The sequence below is a fragment of the Oryzias latipes genome, chromosome 10, assembly GCF_002234675.1.
Source record: "Oryzias latipes chromosome 10, ASM223467v1".
NCBI classification, from domain to species: domain Eukaryota; kingdom Metazoa; phylum Chordata; class Actinopteri; order Beloniformes; family Adrianichthyidae; genus Oryzias; species Oryzias latipes.
Window position 1 is genome coordinate 27,582,431 of NC_019868.2, and position 20,990 is coordinate 27,603,420.

General features: G+C 41.6%; 1 protein-coding gene and 1 long non-coding RNA gene across 2 annotated transcripts; both read right to left on the minus strand.

The window, feature by feature from the left end:
- Positions 1–6: 6 nt before the first annotated feature.
- On the minus strand, positions 7–6,448 carry LOC101163383. Its single transcript, XM_023959491.1, has 13 exons — positions 5,868–6,448; positions 3,488–3,587; positions 3,249–3,352; positions 2,904–3,179; positions 2,708–2,801; positions 2,561–2,628; positions 2,238–2,456; positions 1,984–2,049; positions 1,783–1,905; positions 1,627–1,692; positions 1,430–1,510; positions 1,268–1,333; positions 7–1,068 (listed from the first exon to the last, which is right to left on the minus strand). Exons 2-13 carry the CDS (start codon positions 3,585–3,587, stop codon positions 286–288), a joined length of 2,046 nt encoding a protein of 681 aa, XP_023815259.1. The 5' UTR covers positions 5,868–6,448; the 3' UTR covers positions 7–285.
- A 4,836-nt stretch (positions 6,449–11,284) lies between these two features.
- LOC105358354 lies at positions 11,285–12,393 on the minus strand. The gene is made up of 3 exons (XR_002874031.1): positions 12,305–12,393; positions 11,399–11,589; positions 11,285–11,323 (listed from the first exon to the last, which is right to left on the minus strand). It is a non-coding gene; the product is annotated as an uncharacterized LOC105358354 (long non-coding RNA).
- Positions 12,394–20,990: the final 8,597 nt, after the last annotated feature.

Genomic DNA, 20,990 nt, shown 5'->3' on the forward strand with positions numbered 1-20,990 from the left:
TTTTTGAATCCATTTTTCGTCTTGTTGCTGTCTTTTTGGGTTCTACAGTTGACATCTAACGAAGTGTCATGGAAGAGGCTCTCTTTGCAGAGGTTCAGGGAGTTACTTTCTGCAGGACTTCCTAAGAAAGGGCTAAATGTATTGGAAGCAGAAAAAACAACAACACCAACTATTTCAAACTCTGTGAGGACAATGCCCTCGACTGACCTCTGCAGGTAGTCGTGAACTTCACCCACAGAGTCAAAAAACAAAACTACGCTGGATCCATCAGGGACCCTCATCCCTTCAGGACTGCGAGAATGGGAGTCTACAATAGCCCAGCGTCCCATTCTCAGCAATGACGGCACACGTGTTCTCACACAGTGTCAGCAGACACGTGTTGTACTTTGCCGTCATCCTAGCCAGCCCCTCCCTCAGGGGAACCAACACACCCACATCAACAAATTCACCCGAATTGATTTTAGCATCCCCACTAACAACTTCCCCAAAATCACAGGACAGTTCAACCCCATCTACCACTACTTGATCTGGAAGATCAGTCACTCTCAGAAAACCTGCAGAGTCAGTGATTTTGTTCCGTCTCTGCAGGTCCGAGTAAACCTGATCTCCAGCAAGCAGCACAGAATCTAACTCACAACTGTCCCACTGAAACACACCTTTAACAGTGTGCTTGGCAGCAGCCACCAAAGAGATGGCCATGCACTGCCGCCCACTGTTGCTCCCAAACAGCTCACTGCCCTGGTGAAACGATCCTCTGATGCTGGGGAACTTTAACGTACCAGCAGCAGGACCAGGACCAGGCTCCTGGACCTCAGAGGTTAGCAGCTCATCATCCGAGGAGCCAAACGTTACACCAACCTCCATGTCAACTGAACTAGAGTCTGACACAACCTCAACACTAGAACTGGCAGGAGCAGGAACCACTTCACTCAAGTTTTCAGAGGAACCAAACAGGATTACAGGGTCTGAACTTGGCTGAACCACACAGCAGATGCAGGAAGGAGAACAGCTCTTACCTTTGCTGCTCTTCTTACCTCCTGCAGCAGGCTGTCCACGCTGCTGCTGGTCCTTTAGAAAAAAGGAGAAAAGAAAAACATTACTTTAAAAAGGATACAAGGCTTAGGAAGCATTTTGATCATACTTGCCCAAGAATCATGTCTGCTACTAAAGGAGCACACAAACAAGCATGTCAAGCTTAAAATGACTATAAATAAATAAAGTTTCACTCCTAAAGACAATATTGAGCCTTTTTCTTTTCTTCTCTCACCTGGTCCACAGGCCGCTCCACCGTCACGTCCTTGGTAGGAGACCTAGGTGTCACCCCCACACGGTCCTGCATGCAAACATGAAATGTATTTAATGTCACACTTTTACCATAAACTTAGGTGCTGCAGCATTCTGACTAAATGAAACTACAAAGTCATTATACCTGGGCAGGAACCCTCTCCTTCCTGGCACGCCTGGCAGGTGAAGGCCGGGGTTTCACCTCCACGTGCTCGGGGACCTCCGCCTTAGTGAAAAGAACACAAAAATACACACCATTATATGTGTTTAACAAAGAACATCTCACTATAAAAATCTATTTTGACCTCTACAACACACAACATTAATGTGTCCTCTTCTTACCTGGGGCCTGGGGGCAGCCCTCTGGGATGCAGCCACAGCCCTCCGGCCACGTCTAGCACGAGACGTCTGAGGAATAATGACAAACACCAGAAAAAAGGTATTTAGGAGCAGTTATAAAGCTATTCTGAACTCTGAGCATCAAGACAAAACACTTACCTTGTTCCCAGCGGGAACAGGCGCAGCAGCTCCAGCACAGTCCAGATCTGACGGGTAAAATTTGTCCATCAGATCCAGAATAGCAGGGCTGAAGCGCACGGGCGACACCGGGAGAGGAGCAGCCTGTGGAATAGAAAACACAGAAATGTTATCATGTGGACACAACACACACACTGCAGTTTTATATTTCCTGCAACTCACCTGCTCCAATCCCCGCCCGTGCCAGGATGCCAGAGGAGAGCGGTCTGCACCCGAAGGACTGGCTTTCTGTAGAGAGTGAGAAAGAAAGAGAAAACTATTTAGACACTTGAACTAGCCTCTTCCATGGACCACAGACCTGCTCTGCACACGCCACTTCTGGTCTGGCTTTCAGGAAGCTGGATTCACCTTGAACACATGGACAAGTTTAAAACAGGAAAAATCCTTTCATTTGTATGAAATGAGCTAACGCTTACCTTTGCCTTCCCTACCTTGCAAGCCCACTCAAAAGGGTTGGTTGGAGGAGGGGACACAGGGTGCTCCCTCACAACCACCTTAGGAGTGACTCGCCGCACGGCAGGCCGGGGCGACGCAGGAGGAGGCGCCTGGACCTCTGGCTCCACCAGCTGCAGAGCAGAGTAGTTCCACAGCAGGGAAGCCAGAAGGACCATCCCTCCATCGTCACTCAGGTGGACCTGAGAGACACAAAAAAACAAGAAAACCCCACGAGATTTGATTTGAGACTTATTGTACCGAGAAAAGCTGTCTGCATCAAAAACAACCAGAACCATCAACCTACCCCATCGCGGGCCCACAGCTCCAAGTGGTCCAAGCTGAAGTGCTCAGCAACAGACAGGTACTTAATGCCTGCACAGGAATGAAAGTTAGTGAACTGTTCCCCCAGACAATCATCTACATGACAACCAACAAGGACATGATGTTATACCCATCTGCGCCGCCACTCGGTTGAAGTCCTGGCGGAGGAACGTCTGCAGGTCCGGGGCCACAGTCAGGCGAGGCGGGAAGTCCAGGACGAAGAGCTGGTAAAACAATCCCACACAAACCAGCTTCAGTAATTACACTTTCTGCTGCTGCATCCCCCTCTGCTTCTCTTCAACGTGCAACGTTTAAAACACACTTACCTTGGACCACTTGGACTGGAGCAGAGTCAAGAGCCGCCTGAAGTCCACAGCTGCCTCGGGGAGCGTCCGGCTGGCCGTCAGGTTGTTGCTGGGGGCGAGAAGACACACAAGATCGGGGGTACGTGGAATGTTTGCGTGCCTTACCTCTTTGTACAGCTCGGCTGCACTGGCGCCAGGGGTGGACATGAACCCGAAGGTCATGCCCCCACCCCCAGGCATCCGGACGATCCCGTCCACCAGGGCGCGAAGGTGGGAGTCTCCTACCACCAGGACGAACTGGAACACATGCAGTTGTTGTCATAGCCATAACTTACACTGGGTAACCGTCAGTCACAGGTACGTTACCTTCTCCCCGGGAGACTCTGGCGGCACAAGGCACTTGTGGCTCTTCCCGGTGGCAGAAGACACTGGCCACCTACGTACGGGGTGCCTAAACCCAGTGCCGGAGCCTGGGAAACACAAAACGTTAGGGTGTGTTCTCTTTTTAGCCAACAGCACATGCACATGCATCAATTCATAAAAGATTAGGGAGCAGAATAAAACTGATGCAATAATGGAGAGAGAAAAAAATCTCAGTTACTTACGTGAACTCGGAGCACTCGGGCTTGGATGGCCAGTCGGTCCCAGATCCATGGGCACGAAGTTCCTGGCACGGGCTCTGCGGTGGTCCTTGCCCCGTGGCATCTACACAAAGATCATAAACACACAAAAACACACAAAAAACACTTTTAGCACAACCAGTAATTTTATAATATAAGATCATTTTGTCCAATATACATTAAAACTAATTTTCCTTGACAATATAAATAATAGCAGTACGTTTAAAAAGCATTGTATGTTTCTTTCAGAATAAACTTAAGAAAAAGATTTACAGCAAGCAAAAATAGTTGCCACTGTAGGTGAGCAGTCAATCTTTTATTCAGTATTTCTATTAATCTATTCCAAAACACAGAATGAAATAGTGTGCTATATATCTTTTTTGTTTTAAAAAACAGATATTAAAGAAAATATAACTTTTTGCTGAGCACTGCAGCAGCAGAAGCAGGACATGCTAAAATTCACATGGACAGTCAGCCCAGAAATAAGATAAATCTGGCCAAGCAGCAGGAAATTACCAAAACGACAATAAGAAAATAAAAACAAAAATCAGCCAGGTGCATTAACAGGCCTCTTTCATGTCAGGAAAACTGATTTAGTGCAGCAACCAGCATGTTCAAAATGTTTGCAGCAGAAAAACCCGTCTGACTTCTGACTGTGCAGCTGCAAGTTACATTTATTACAATTAAGATTTTTATCTGAATTATCAATTCATTAAAAAAAAAAAAGTTGAAATACTAGAAAGATTTTTTTTAAATCTTTTTTGTTTTAACAAACAGATCTTAAAGAAAATCTAACTTTTTACCAATATTTTCCTCCAGAGGATACACAGATCACAAACAGGCCTTTAATTTCGCATCAAGTCAGCAGATAAACTTTACAGTTTCAGGAGATCCTCAGCCATAAATCCACAGATCTGACTAAATTCAACTTAATCATTTGGCTGAGGTTACACTATCTCACAAACTTGCATCAAAAACAACATGCAGCTCCATGAGTGATCAGTACTTTCATTTAGAAGAAACCAGCTGCACCAGCAAGCCCAAACCATCCATAGGTGAATTCACACTAAAAATCATAGCATTCAAATTAAATCTACCAAATAGAATCAATCACAACATCCAGGAGTCAACAGTAACAGTCACTGCGAAGACAGTAACTAATACATAATAGCATCTACCTACATGCAAATGTAACCCAATGTGAGTCACATTTCAGGTAAAATGAACAAAAAAAAAAGAATCCTAGCAGGTTCTATTTGTAATGATCTTACAAATCCATGTGAACTTGGAACATTTTAAACACAAAATAACTACCCCAATTTAAAAATGTCATATGTTTTAATAAACTCCTAATGACTTAACAAAAGAACATTTATTTAATAAATGCTTTACCTCTTTGACAAAAGATTTAGAACATAGCTGAAATTTTTTCATGTGCAGTTTTTTTTTTAAAATGCAACTTTTAATGCATTTTAAGACATTTTTAGTTCTAAACTGAATGAAAGCAATACAATCAGCACTGAATTGAATAACAGTAAAATATATATAAAATCACCAAGCAATAACAATAAAATTAGACAATGCCACAGCAATAAAGCAGCAAACCGCATTAACAGATGGGTGAACACCGACCAACCCCCCCCCCCCCCCCCCACACACACACCATTCCGGCAACATCAAACACACCGACTGTCCTCTGAAGTTAAAGCTAAAGCCCAGTCGAAGCTAAGCCACTAATAAACTACACAAATGCAACACTCACAACAGCAAAAATATGAAACACGAGCATTTTGCTCTCAATACTTTAACTTTGGGTAATTCCATACTGACAAAGCTAACACAAACTAGCTTGCTTCAGAAAAAACGTCCACTTGATGTTAAGATAACTTCAACACGAGGCAAGGTCACTGATAAAAATCACACAAATGCAACACTCATGTTCACAACAGCAGCAAAATAAACCAAGCATTTTACTCTCAAATACTTACAAGTTTGGGTCTGGACTAGCTAGCTAACGCGCTAGCTAGCTAGCTTCAAAATGTTATCCTTGAAGTTAAGCTAACTTCAACACGAGGCAAAGTCACCGATAAAATTACACAAATAATGCAACACTCATCTTAACAACAGCAGCAAAATAATCCAAGCATTTTACTCAAATACTTTTAAATTTGGGTCTTTCAATGTACTGGCTTGCTAACGCTAGTTTAGCTAGCTTAAAACGGGAATGCTTTGAAGTTCGGCTAAACTTCGACACACAGCAAACAAAGTGACTACTAAAAATGCAACACTCTTTTTACAACAGCAGAAATATAAAGCACAAGCATTTTACTCTCAAATACGTCTGAGATATTTATAAAACGCTTACCTTCTCGACCTAAAAAGTGGGCCGGGGCAACAAAATGGAGTCCTACAGAGACAGAGTAGAAAAGAAAAAACGGGGGGATGGGTGGAGAAGTAAAAACTCTTCGTGGAAATAGATGGAGTTAAATCCTCTTTTGGTCGAAGTAACAGGCAGTAGAGATCCTTCTCTGGCGAAAAACAGCCGATCCTCTGGGTGCAGAAACCAAGGAAAACCTTTTCTCACAGAGCTCTGACAGACACGTCCGATCACTCAGAAGTCCCGTGGGAAAAGGGACGAATTCACCACCGTTCCAGAAGCTTCTACCACCTTGGACCAATCACAGACAGCCACACCCCAATTTTTCTACGTGATTGGATAGAAAACGGGCAAAACCATTTGTAGGACTTTTGCAACTACAAAATCATAATACTTTATTATTCACAACGTTTTAAGAACCGACTCAGCATTACTTACTGTTTGCAGAAAAAAAGAGTGAATCTGTGAATTACAACAATGACAATGCTTTTATATAAAATAGTATCAGCATTTATTTAATTCCTTTCAAAATTTGTCTACAGCAGCTTCACAAAATGGTGGCTCCCTGGTGGAACAAAAACGTTTATTATATAATGTATTTTTTATAAATGACTCTTTTGTGACATTTCTAAGCAATACAAACTAATTTGACATAAAATACACCTTTGTGAATGGACAAGATGTGTTTTTTTTTATCATACTTTGTTAGCAGAGAGCAGTTTTTTAATTGACTTATGAGCATGTAGCACAACAGTTAAAATGTATTTACATTTTAACTGTCTGTATCAATGCCCCCCCCCCCCCTTAAAACCTGATTACTATTTTCAATTTAAATAAAAAAATACCTTTGTATTTAAAAATGATTATAGATTTTTTTGGTTACATTTGTTCCCCTAAAATTTGGGAGCCTATTTTTAAGTACAAAGCATCTTTATCTCATCAGAAAAATGAAATACCCACCTGTCCACATTCAATGAGGTTTGAACTGCTCCATTTCTCCTTTAAAGATTGATGGGTTTCTTTAATTCTGGCCTAACATGAAATTTTTTTAACATGTTCACACACAGAAAGTTTTTTGATTTCTTACAAAAAGTGAAAATTGTCACCACATCAGTATGTAAGCTAGATGAGCTTTTGTGAGTGTTACATGTCAATCATTGTAGTTTATGGGAAGCATTCAAGCATCTTCACTCAGTGAGAAAATGACAGAATACCACGTTGACTTGATTTATTCATATCACAAAGAACACAGGTGTCAGTGACAGATAACTGCTTTGCCATCCCGACTCTGCTGACGCTCACAGCATCTCCTCATCAGCTCAGTCATCTCCTGCTGCAGCTCCTTCTGAAGACCTTTGACCCGCCTCACTTCAGTTAGCTGTTGGAATCTGATCCTGTTCTTCACTTCACCTCTTCTCTTCTGGATGAGACGGATCATCTCAGTGAAGACCTCCCGACTCTCCTCCACCTGCTGTTGAAGCAGCTGTGAGATGAGACAGTGTTATGTTCTTCCACAGAGCAGAGAGAACAGATTGTGATCAGTGCGACAGAACATCCTCATCACCTCATCATGACTGGAGGAGCAGATATTCTCCTGCAGGTTCTTGGAGGGTCCCACCAGCTTGTGTTTCTTCAATGCAGCTGCTTTCAAATGAGGCTGAAGGTGTTCCTCACAGGAAGGAGCAAAGCAGGTCAGACAGGACTTCAGGGCGAGTCGTATTTTCCAGTGCAGACGTCACAGACCACATCTGCTCCGCATCTCTAAGCAGCTTGAAGTTCCTGTGACAACAGTGGTACATATTATTCAGAAGTTCAAGACCCACGGGACAGTAGCCAACTTCACTGGACGTGGCCCGGAAGAGGAACATTGATGACAAACTGAGGAGACGGATAGTTGGAACTGTATCCAAAGAACCTAGAACAACCTCCAAAGACATTAAAGGTGAACTCCTAGATCAAAGTACATCAGTGTCAGATCGCACCATTCATGGTTGTTTGAGCCAGAGTGGACTTCATAGGAGACGACCAAGGAGGACACCACTGTTGAAAGGAAATTATACAAAAGCCAGACTGGAATTAGCAAAAATGCATGTTAACAAGGCACAAAGCTTCTGGGAATATGTCCTTTGGACAGATGAGACAAAACTGGCGCTTTTTGGTAAGGCACATCAGCTCTATGTTGGTAGACTCAAAAATGAAGCATCCAACCAAAAGAACACTGTCCCTACTGTGAAACATGGAGGAGGCTCAGTTCTGCTTTGGGGCTGCTTTGCTGCATCTGGCACAGGGAGTCTGGAAGTTGTGCAAGGAAATGAAATCTCCAGATTATCAAAGCATTCTGGGTAGAAATGTGCTGCCTATTGTCAGAAAGCTTGGTCTCTTGGCCATATTTCATTAGTTGTTTGTTTTTTTTAATTCTGTTAATCAACAACTCAAAATTAATGGCTGATTGTGATTATTTAACTTTCAAAAATGTTTTATTTGTTGTTACTTTTGAACGTTTCAAGTCATTTCAGTGAACATTGGAGACTTTCTTTAACTGAGGAGTACCAACTATTTTGTCCACCACCCTTGGTACCATCTAGTGGACAAAAAAATTGTACTACACTCAGAGTGAACATAGCGAATTATTATTGTGGCTCAAAATAAATTATTTCTATTTCACTTATGAGCGAATAAATATGTAAATCTTTAAATATATCTGTTAATATAAATGTATTTGTAAATACTTGTAAATAAAATTATTAAAATTATTTCTGGAAGATCCTGCTACTTTGTTCTCCTCAGAACAAGGACAGAACTTTAGAAAAGAAAACATCCACAGAGACCTTCATGCAGCAATAAACCACATCAGGTTTCTCACTCCAGGCCACTGAAGAGCAGGAAACCAGCAGGATCAGAATTTATCTGCCCCCAGCTGCTGAGGAACTTTGCAGAGCATCTCTGTGATGTACTCACATGTACACTATAGTACCAAAAGTATACGCTCACCTGCCTTGACTCACATGAACTGAAGTGTCGTCCCCCACTAACCCATCCAGTTCAGACTCTGTGCAGGTCAGTCCAGGTCATCCCACAGACTCTGTCCTCCATGTCTTCATGGACCGTGTTGGAAGAGGAAGGGATGCAGTCCAAAGTGCAGCACCTGGCAGATGGAGCCCCCCCTTGAAGATTCTTAGAGACAGAAACACACATCATGAAAAACAGAAACCTCCTCCAAATATCATTTCCTATCAATGAACAGAGAACAGCAGAGTGTACCTGTCCTCTGGAGCTGGAACAATGTTTGCTGAGGATGGTGCTGACTGTGGGTCCTGGATGGAGCTGAACGTCTGTGTGTAGCGTCTAGACCAATTGTTCAAATCCTGCATCCTCACTCTGGAAAATTCAACCCTGAGAATCCAGCAGCTGCAGGTTCATGATGACTGGAAAAGACAAACACATTTATCAAATACACACATTTCAGGTGTGTCTAAACATTTTTCTGTCACTGAGTCCTGCTAAAAAACACAACAAGGATGTTAGAATTACATTAGGTATTTAAAAGAAGCCCCAAAATGTACTTTGAACCTGAAGTTGGATTTTTTGATTCAGGAAAAAACTTTTTTGTAACATGTTACAAATGTGACATTTATCAACTTTACAAAGGAAGTTTCTTCAGTCTGAATCTTCTGATCAGTCAGCTCAGACTCAGCCGTGTGTTTGATGAGGAGCTCAGCAGACACATCCAGAGATTTCAGGTCAGGGAAATATGAGGAAATGTTCAGATAAAGTCTGAACATGTGAGCAGGATCCAGCTTCATGTCCTGACTAGCAGACAGCAAAGAGCTGCCCTGAGACCGTTCACTGCAGTCAAACCAGCATCCTTCACTGTCACTGCCGTCGCACAGTCCCCCCCCTCTGAGAGACCACCAGTCTGTTGGCTTTAACGCTCAGATCTGCAGACGTGGAGCCCCGCCTTCTCCGTTTCAGAGACCCCCACCTGCCCCGATCCACGCGCTACATAGTCAAATTCAAATGAAGTGTATTTCTATAGCACCTTTCATGGAAAACACAGCTCAAGGTGCTGTACATAAAAACAAACAAGAATGCAGAAAAGAACAATCCCTATTCATGCAATAAAATAAACAAACACAATTAAACTCATGTACCTTCATCTTCCTCCAAGTGTGACATCATCATCATCACGTTTCCTTCTCCTCATCAAGCTGAACTGGAGTCTCTGCAGGATTCGTTGTTGATTCTCCTGCAGCTGTCTCTGCTTCTCAGGGCTTTCTGCTGCAGATGAGACATTTTTCAGAAACAAAAACACATCTCAAACACACACATGAGTGAGATGGAAAAGCCACAGAGTTCTTAGTTGGACAATCAGATAGTTGAGAAATCTATTTTCTAAATCTGGACCCTCCAGAAAAAAAACATCCTACACCACCATCAAAGATCCTCAAATGTCACAGTAAAAGAGGAGGATTTCTTTAAGGAAGATGCTGCTACTTTGTTCTCCTAAGAACAAGGACAGAACTTTAGAAAAGAAAACATCCACAGAGACCTTCATGCAGCAATAAACCAGATCAGGTTTCTCACTCCAGGCCACTGAAGAGCAGGGAAGCAGCTGAGGGCAGATGACATCAGGACTCTGTGCAGGCCAGTCCAGTTCATCCACACCAGACTCTGTCCTCTGACTCTGATTAGAGTATGTTAGAATGTTAGAATGACATTGGGTATTTTTTAACAAGCTCTAAAAGTACTTTGAACCTTGCTCCTTTTACATCTAGATCCAGTTAAGAAGCCACTTAACAATAAAAACTAATGAAAGTAAAGTTGGATTTTTTTTTATTCAGGATAAAATCTTATTTTTTATATCATGTGTTCAATCAGTCTTAGCTTTATATCAGAAAATTAAACCTAGGAACAAATGTGACATCTATCAACTTTATAAAGGAGATTTCTTCAGTCTGAATCTTCTGAACAGTCAGCTCAGACTCACTTGTGTGTTTGATGAGGAGCTCAGCAGACACATCCAGAGATTTCAGGTCAGGTAAATATGAGGAAATGTTCAGCTAAACTGCCATTAGTCACCTCTGGTTTTTTAGCAGCTCGCTGGGTCTTCCACCTTTCAAAAGGTCACAGGGAGCATCGATGGCTTCCACATATGAATAAAGGGCCTAAAAGAAAATGCAGTTTGTTATTTTAACAGGAAACTTTTTTATTCCATTCAAATGCAGGCTGTATGTGACTCTAGTGCCACATTTATAGATATTTTTGTTGGAAATCCAGGATCAATCCATGATTCACAGGTTCTACGTAAAAGCCCAATTTATGTAAATAAAACATACCCACCTGAAGGAATCTTTTGGGTGATGGTGGGTATCACTGCATTGCACATCCCATCATGCTGCTGACATGAGGAATGCCATTGAGGCCCGTTACAACCAGGGCACGCTCTGTGGTGGAGAGAGAGCATTTCGCATGATAAGGAGGAGAGCAATATTTCTGGGGGCGTTGGAAGTAAAACCAACCTTTGCAATGAAAATCATTGCCTGCAGCACCATCCTGCACAATGTGTGCATCTGTGAAGGGGACTGCTGGGAGCCGCAGATGTTGAGCCACAAAGGGCAACACCAGGAACCAGCAGGACGAGCAAAGTGGCGTCCATCTGCGAGGACAAATCTCTGCTTTCCTTTCAACTCCAACTGTGTCCGACATGACTCTGGAGGACCATGATGATTGTTAACATGTATACAAATATATGTTAACATATAAAACGAAATTGTAAATATGTACATTTGATATCTGTATGAAAATCCTTTTGGGATTGTTAAAAATACCTCAGATTTAAATAATACATGTAAATTATTCAATTTTTTGTTCATGCATTTATTAAACAAATAGGAAAAACAACGGCAACATAACATTTTTGAACAATGTTTTCAACTCAAGTAAGCTGAACAGACTATCGTGTTGCTCTTTGTCCTTTCCTCTGGCTCTTTCAACAAAAAACTTTACCCCACTATGACAACGATTAACAGTTTATTAATAAATGAAGACAAATCTAATCATGATCGAGTGTCTCTCTTCCCTCCATGATCCGGCACGAGCTTGCCTGAAAACAAATAAGCTATCTTTCTCCATCCATAGATGGATTAGATTTTCCTCTTCCTCGTCTGTCCCTTCATATATAAACACATTAAAAAATGTTTTAATAACTTATGACTACGTTTAGAAGTCACTGCTTTTTGATGTAATAACTAGCGTTTGTTTTTAGCCTTCGGGGCTAATTCGCGTTAGCGTTAGCATTACCGAACTTGATGAGCTTCAAAACAATCTAGGTTGTCGATTGAGGAATATAACATATTAAACACATCATCTTATGCATTTACACATATATTTTACAACAGTTACTAGATACTTTTTAATATACTTACATGTTTCGGTTGTTTTCCTTGCGCAACCGGCAGCTATCTTCGAATAATTCAAACGCAATGAATTGTGGTTCACACGCATTGCATTGTGGTCCGAACGCAGTGCATTCTGGTAGGGATGGCCCGTTTGACACGGCGTTTCGGAGTGCGGTTCACCTTGATAAAAAAAAGTGTTTCAGCATACAGTGTCTGGGAAATAATAGCTCAGCGGGATAAACAGTGGTATGAACATCATGAGATTTTGAGTTCGACTCCAGTCTTTAACGGTTTTTTGCGTTTATTTTTTTATTCCATGTGATGTGTATTTTGCTGTGTCAAGCACTTCTCACAGAGAAAACCTCACACGTTGTGTTGTTTTATGTTTTTTTAATCATCGTCAACAACATTGTTCTGTTTCACGTTTTTTCATCATTTCCACAAGGAGCTTTGTTGAAACATACGTCGATATATATCCAGTCTGCCACCAGAAGCCACTGTTCTGTGTGGTTTCGAAGTTGTGAATGGGTGGTTCATTTTTCCGGCACAATTACATGAACCCCAATGAGTCTTCATGGGGCTTCTATTCGCATCCCTAGGAATCAGCGTCAGTTCATTGCATTTTACCATGTCTCCTAGTAAAAAACGTTCTTTGGCTTAGGATCATTTCAATTCGGTTCTTCCTAATTAAACAATACACTGAGGACGTTGTATATAGAGAAATCACTGGGATCAAGATACACTGGCTTGCCACTTTGACGTCAGTGACAGTAGCTCAGCGGTATAATTGGAGGCACATGCTTTCAGAGGTTCTAGGTTCGAGCCCCGAATTCGACGTTTTTTTTGCGTTTATTTTTTTCTTCATGTGATGTGTATTTTGCCGTGTCAAGCACTTCTCACAGAAAAAAAAGAAGTTGCAGTGATGAAGACGCTGATGGACTCTTCATGCTCCTCCAAGGACCAGAAAGGCAGATGTGTGCACATCCTCAAAATCACACACACACTTACATTCACACTGACGTTTGTGTTCATAAGGCTTTTTTGTTCATAGTAGTTTCAGATTGTGTCAGTCATGAAAGTAAAAATCTTGTCAATAACTGTTTCAGAAATAAAAGTCTCTTAACACTGGAGAAATGAACAGGTGTTTTTCATGTCAGTTTTCACATATTAGCATTATACCTAAAATAACATTGATTCTATGAGCTATAGTCAAATGAACTGTTATCTGAATGGAAGATTCATGCATTCATCTCTTCACTCAAGTTCTGGCCCTTCATTTTAAAAGCTTTGACTCAAAGACACATTCTTGTCAAATATGTGAAAACTTTCACTGTTGGACAGTAACACATAATGAAAAATGGGTTCATAAATTCAAACAAACTCTTCATACTTTCATACTAAGGAGTTAACACGTCTACAGCCAAAAGAGGCAACAACACAAGAAAAATGTGACCTGCTGAGGATGTTTAACCTAGAAAGTCAGGTTTCTATCCAGCCATCCATTTTCTTCACCAGTTTGATCCTTTTTGGGGACACAGAGCTGCAAGAGTCTGGCTACTGTTGGGCTAAGGCAGAACTTCTCAATTATTTTTTGCAAGGCCCCCCCTAGGAAAAAAAAATATTTCAGGCCCCCCCTAACCCCCTCCCCCCCACACACACACTCGTCACGGAGACAATACATTAGTTTAGTATCTAAAAATTGAGTAAGTATTCATGAAATTGTATCTTTTAACAATAAAATAGGAAAAAAGAAATATAAATCCACTTCCAACAAATATTAAATTTATTTTGCCACACAGAAACCCTGTTCTAGTCTAAAACAGAATAAAACCTTAAAATAAAAAGTCTGTCAGTCCTTACTTAGCTAGAAACATTTTGACATAATGAACCATTTGATGCTGAGAAAAATAATTCAATCAATAAATACAATTTAATGTAAATTGATTTAAAACATTAACAAAGCAGCACCAATATATTTAATGTTTTTAGTCTGAAGAAATAGGTCAAAAACATTGTGCTGACTTTTTTTCTAAACGATGGATTGTTTATTTTTGATCTCATAAAGTGCAGCTGTTTTCATGCATTACCTGCTGTCTTTATGTCAAATACTGACACCAACTAAACCACAGGCAGACAAAGAATACATGTATGAAAAATAAAGACACGTCATCAAAATGTCTTCAATAGTTCATAAAGAAAGACATTATTAGAATGAGCTGAGGAATCTAAAGGCACAAGATGATCCTAATCTGGGCAACTCTCCACGTGCGCGTTCCAAACATCAGCTGGAGCCCACCACCCCTCTCCTTTTAATGCTCTTAGACATGCCAGCCGCATGTGACAGGAGAGAGGAACGCGCAGCTGCTGGGACGGCAGTTCACAGGTTTCAGGCTGTTACAAACTCTGTCATATAAGAGATAATAAGAAAACAAAAGTGAGGCGGATTTTTTTCCAAGCACTGAGCCGTTGTCACCGCCAACCCCCGTTAAATTTGCGCACCTGTGCCTAAGACCGCTGCTACTGCGCGCCCCCTTGACATCGCCCCGCCCCACTATTTGAGAAGCACTGGGCTAAGGCTACATCCTGGTCATCACTCAAATCACATGCATCTATGATCAGCCTTACAGGAAGAGAAGGGGGGGTCAGGAGTATGAAGTGGCTGCTTAGCAAATTGGGTCTGGTTAATGGTGGGTGGTGTGAGCACCGGTGGTACCTACACCAGGGCAGAAAGGACGGGTGGGGCGTAGAGGCGGGGAGCGAGTGCGGGTGGTGCGTAGACGTGGGAAGCGAGGATGGGTGAGGCCTATAAGCGGGGGTGAGAGCGGTTGGTGGGTAGAGGTGGGCGGTGAGGGAAGGGGCGCGTAGCGCCTGCGGGCCATACAACGCCGCTTGCGGCTTTAATTATTATTATTATTATTCTTCTTGTCCTATAACGGCGTCTTTGAGCTTAAATTTGACCCCCGCCACATACCCGAAAACTCACCAAAATTGGCACACACCTGGGATAAATTGAAAATGAATTTTCGGCAAAGAGAACGTCACCCCCCCGATCGATGACATCACGGCGAGCGTTCCCGTAAAAAAAATGAATGGGCCGAAAATCGCTTATGGGGCCAAAAAAAAATATTTTGGAATACAGTTACGAAACCAAAACACGCGTGTTGGAGATATCCCAAAGAAGTTTTGAAATCATTATGGGATGGCCACACGACCTACGGCTTGGCGGCCATTTTGTGGCGAACTCAGAGAAATGGCGATTTTCGTGTTTTTTGACAATATGGGAAAACGACACTTTTGTTTAAGCGATTTTCACGAAATTGCACACACATGCCAAGACCCTGATTCTACAATAACCAAAGAAGTTTCGTTGACCTTTGACCTTGGGAAGGGGCGGCCATCTTGAATTTTCATAAAAAAGCACCTTTAGTAACGTATACAAACGAAAACTCGTCCTAGGGATTTTTATCGATCTTTTTGAAACTTCTCAGGCATCAATGGCAAGCTACTGTGGACAAAATGTTGGAATTAGAAGTTGTAGAATTTGAAACGCGTGCGCGTGGCGAATTCGCAACCGTCGCCATTTTAGCTAGCTCGCACATATTTTATCGGAATAGCCTGAAACTGAAATATGCGATACCCTGGCCCACACTGAACAAAACGATGTCACATACGACAAAATCGATAAAGGAATGTGGCCGTGGTAAACAAAAAACCGTCGCAAAAAAAAGTGCTGACTCGGCAAAAAAAAAATTTTCGGATTTTATTTTTAAGAATCGGCTAACGAAACCCAGATAACTTTGTCGGGTATATCCAAAGAAAGTTTTGAAATCATTACGTGATGGCCACACGACCTACGGTTTGGCGGCCATTTTGTGCCAAAATCTGCCATTTTGAGTTTTTCGCGTTTTTACACGATATGGAAAAATGAACTTTTTTTCGAGCGATTTTCACGAAATTTGACTCGCATGTCCCTAGCGTAAGTCTACAATCACCTTTGGAGTTTCGTCGACCTTTGACCTCGGGAAAAGGCGGCCATCTTGAATTTTCTATAAAAAACACCTTAACCACCAGATTCAAACGTAAACTTGTCGTTGGAATTTTCTTCGATCGTCTCAAAACTTTTTGGGCATCAATGGCAAGCTACTGTGTAAAAAATGTTGGAATTAGAAGTTGTAGATTTTGAACGGCGTGCGCGTGGCAAGCTAGCAAAGTGGCGCACTGTTATAACTCCCATGCATTTCAATACAATACAGTGAAAATTGAATGCATGCATTCATGCCTGAAACTGAATACATTGAAAAACACTGGATATGGACATATAAGGAATGTGGGCGTGGTTAGCATAAAACCACTGTTGCTAAGGACGACAAAAAGTTTACTTTTACCGATTTGTCCGAAACTGACGTCAATCTGTTCGTCCTCCCGAGGGGACCAAAACATAAAATGGTTGCTATGGAGATAAAATCAACAGAAAAGCCGCCATTTTGGAAAAAGTGGGCTTTTTAGCAACTTATGACATATAACTCTCACCAATGGAGGAATGTGTTTTTCTGAGTCAGTTGATGATGCTGATCGCTATGCTAGCAATTTTAGCCACATTAGCATAGCTAGCATAGTTAGCATAATTAGCATTTTAGGAAATGTGTTTTTTTGAGTCAGTTGATGATGCTGATCGCTATGCTAGCACTTTTAGCTATGTTAGCATAGCTAGCATAGTTAGCATAATTAGCATTTTAGGTAATGTGTTTTTCTGAGTCAGTTGAAGATGCTGATTGCTATGCTAGCACTTTTAGCCACATTAGCATAGTTAGCATAGTTAGCATAATTAGCATTTTAGGTAATGTGTTTTTCTGAGTCAGTTGATGATGCTGATCGCTATGCTAGCACTTTTAGCCACATTAGCATAGCTAGCATAGTTAGCATAATTAGCATTTTAGGAAATGTGTTTTTTTGAGTCAGTTGATGATGCTAATCGCAATGCTAGCTCATTTAGGCACATTAGCATAGCTAGCATAGTTAGCATAATTAGCATTTTAGGAAATGTGTTTTTCTGAGAGAGTTGATTATGCTGATCGCTATGCTAGGACTTTTAGTCACATTAGCATAGTTAGCATAGTTAGCATTATGAGCAAATCCAGCCTTGATTAGCTTTTAATTTGTGGGCGGTGAGGGCGGAGAGGGCCGCGGTAGTGCGTAGAGTTGGGCGTGGAAGGCGGGTTGCGTCTGCGGGCCATACAACGCCGCTTGCGGCTTTAATTATTATTCTTGTCCTCTAACGGCGTCTTTGAGCTCAAATTTGACCCCCGCCACATACCCGAAAACTCACCAAAATTGGCACACACCTGGGATAAATTGAAAATGAATTTTCGGCAAAGAGAACGTCACCCCCCCCGAAGTCGATGACATCACAGCGAGCGTTCCCGTAAAAAAAATGAATGGGCCGAAAATCGCTTATGGGGCCAAAAAAAATATTTTTGAAATACAGTTACGAAACCAAAACACGCGTGTTGGAGATATCCCAAAGAAGTTTTGAAATCATTATGGGATGGCCACACGACCTACGGCTTGGCGGCCATTTTGTGGCGAACTCAGAGAAATGGCGATTTTCGTGTTTTTTCACAATATGGGAAAACGACACTTTTGTTCAAGCGATTTTCACGAAATTGCATACACATGCCACAAACACGATTCTACAACTACCAAAGAAGTTTTGTTGACCTTTGACCTTGGGAAGGGGCGGCCATCTTGAATTTTCAAAAAAAAGCACCTTTAGTAACGGATACAAACGAAAACTCGTCCTAGGGATTTTTATCGATCTTTTTGAAACTTCTCGGGCATCAATGGCAAGCTACTGTGGACAAAATGTTGGAATTAGAAGTTGTAGAATTTGAAACGCGTGCGCGTGGCGAATTCGCAACCGTCGCCATTTTAGCTAGCTCGCACATATTTTATCGGAATAGCCTGAAACTGAAATATGCGATACCCTGGCCCACACTGAACAAAACGATGTCACATACGACAAAATCGATAAAGGAATGTGGCCGTGGTAAACAAAAAACCGTCGCAAAAAAAAGTGCTGACTCGGCAAAAAAAAAATTTTTTCGGATTTTATTTTTAAGAATCGGCTAACGAAACCCAGATAACTTTGTCGGGTATATCCAAAGAAAGTTTTGAAATCATTACGTGATGGCGACACGACCTACGGTTTGGCGGCCATTTTGTGCCAAAATCTGCCATTTTGAGTTTTTCGCGTTTTTACACAATATGGAAAAATGAACTTTTTTTCGAGCGATTTTCACGAAATTTGACGCGCATGTCCCTAGCGTAAGTCTACAATCACCTCTGGAGTTTCGTCGACCTTTGACCTCGGGAAAAGGCGGCCATCTTGAATTTTCTATAAAAAACACCTTTACCACCAGATTCAAACGTAAACTTGTCGTTGGAATTTTCATCGATTGTCTCAAAACTTTTTGGGCATCAATGGCAAGCTACTGTGGAAAAAATGTTGGAATTAGAAGTTGTAGATTTTGAACGGCGTGCGCGTGGCGAGCTAGCAAAGTGGCGCACTGTTATAACTCCCATGCATTTCAATACAATACAGTGAAAATTGAATGCATGCATTAATGCCTGAAACTGAATACATTGAAAAACACTGGATATGGACATATAAGGAATGTGGGCGTGGTTAGCATAAAACCACTGTTGCTAAGGACAACAAAAAGTTTACTTTTACCGATTTGTCCGAAACTGACGTCAATCTGTTCGTCCTCCCGAGGGGACCAAAACATAAAATGGTTGCTATGGAGATAAAATCAACAGAAAAGCCGCCATTTTGGAAAAAGTGGTTTTTTATCAACTTATGACATATAACTCTCACCAATGGAGGAATGTGTTTTTCTGAGTCAGTTGATGATGCTGATCGCTATGCTAGCAATTTTAGCCACATTAGCATAGCTAGCATAGTTAGCATAATTAGCATTTTAGGAAATGTGTTTTTTTGAGTCAGTTGATGATGCTGATCGCTATGCTAGCACTTTTAGCTATGTTAGCATAGCTAGCATAGTTAGCATAATTAGCATTTTAGGTAATGTGTTTTTCTGAGTCAGTTGAAGATGCTGATTGCTATGCTAGCACTTTTAGCCACATTAGCATAGTTAGCATAGTTAGCATAATTAGCATTTTAGGTAATGTGTTTTTCTGAGTCAGTTGATGATGCTGATCGCTATGCTAGCACTTTTAGCCACATTAGCATAGCTAGCATAGTTAGCATAATTAGCATTTTAGGAAATGTGTTTTTTTGAGTCAGTTGATGATGCTAATCGCAATGCTAGCTCATTTAGGCACATTAGCATAGCTAGCATGGTTAGCATAATTAGCATTTTAGGAAATGTGTTTTTCTGAGAGAGTTGATTATGCTGATCGCTATGCTAGGACTTTTAGTCACATTAGCATAGTTAGCATAGTTAGCATTATGAGCAAATCCAGCCTTGATTAGCTTTTAATTTGTGGGCGGTGAGGGCGGAGAGGGCCGCGGTAGTGCGTAGAGTTGGGCGTGGAAGGCGGGTTGCGTCTGCGGGCCATACAACGCCGCTTGCGGCTTTAATTATTATTATTCTTTCTAACGGATACTTTGAGCTCAAATTTGACCCCCGCCACATACCCGAAAACTCACCAAAATTGGCACACACCTGGGATAAATTGAAAATGAATTTTCGGCAAAGAGAACGTCACCCCCCCGAAGTCGATGACATCACAGCGAGCGTTCCCGTAAAAAAAATGAATGGGCCGAAAATCGCTTATGGGGCCAAAAAAAAATATTTTGAAATACAGTTACGAAACCAAAACACGCGTGTTGGAGATATCCCAAAGAAGTTATGAAATCATTATGGGATGGCCACACGACCTACGGCTTGGCGGCCATTTTGTGGCGAACTCAGAGAAATGGCGATTTTCGTGTTTTTTGACAATATGGGAAAACGACACTTTTGTTTAAGCGATTTTCACGAAATTGCACACACATGCCAAGACCCTGATTCTACAATAACCAAAGAAGTTTCGTTGACCTTTGACCTTGGGAAGGGGCGGCCATCTTGAATTTTCATAAAAAAGCACCTTTAGTAACGTATACAAACGAAAACTCGTCCTAGGGATTTTTATCGATCTTTTTGAAACTTCTCGGGCATCAATGGCAAGCTACTGTGGACAAAATGTTGGAATTAGAAGTTGTAGAATTTGAAACGCGTGCGCGTGGCGAATTCGCAACCGTCGCCATTTTAGCTAGCTCGCACATATTTTATCGGAATAGCCTGAAACTGAAATATGCGATACCCTGGCCCACACTGAACAAAACGATGTCACATACGACAAAATCGATAAAGGAATGTGGCCGTGGTAAACAAAAAACGATCGCAAAAAAAAGTGCTGACTCGGCAAAAAAAATGTTTTCCGGATTTTATTTTTAAGAATCGGCTAACGAAACCCAGATAACTTTGTCGGGTATATCCAAAGAAAGTTTTGAAATCATTACGTGATGGCGACACGACCTACGGTTTGGCGGCCATTTTGTGCCAAAATCTGCCATTTTGAGTTTTTCGCGTTTTTACACAATATGGAAAAATGAACTTTTTTTCGAGCGATTTTCACGAAATTTGATGTGCATGTCCCTAGCGTAAGTCTACAATCACCTCTGGAGTTTCGTTGACCTTTGACCTCG

What these genes read in the sequence shown, in the direction of transcription:
- LOC101163383 (XM_023959491.1), bottom strand. Translation starts at nt 3,587, where the DNA reads ATGCCACGGGGCAAGGACCACCGCAGAGCCCGTGCCAGGAACTTCGTG. An exon ending in ACGGGCGGGGATTGGAGCAG is followed by an intron (nt 1,906 to 1,983) that starts GTGAGTTGCAGG and finishes TCTATTCCACAG; the next exon opens with GCTGCTCCTCTCCCGGTGTC. An exon ending in TGGAGCGGCCTGTGGACCAG is followed by an intron (nt 1,069 to 1,267) that starts GTGAGAGAAGAA and finishes TTTTTTCTAAAG; the next exon opens with GACCAGCAGCAGCGTGGACA.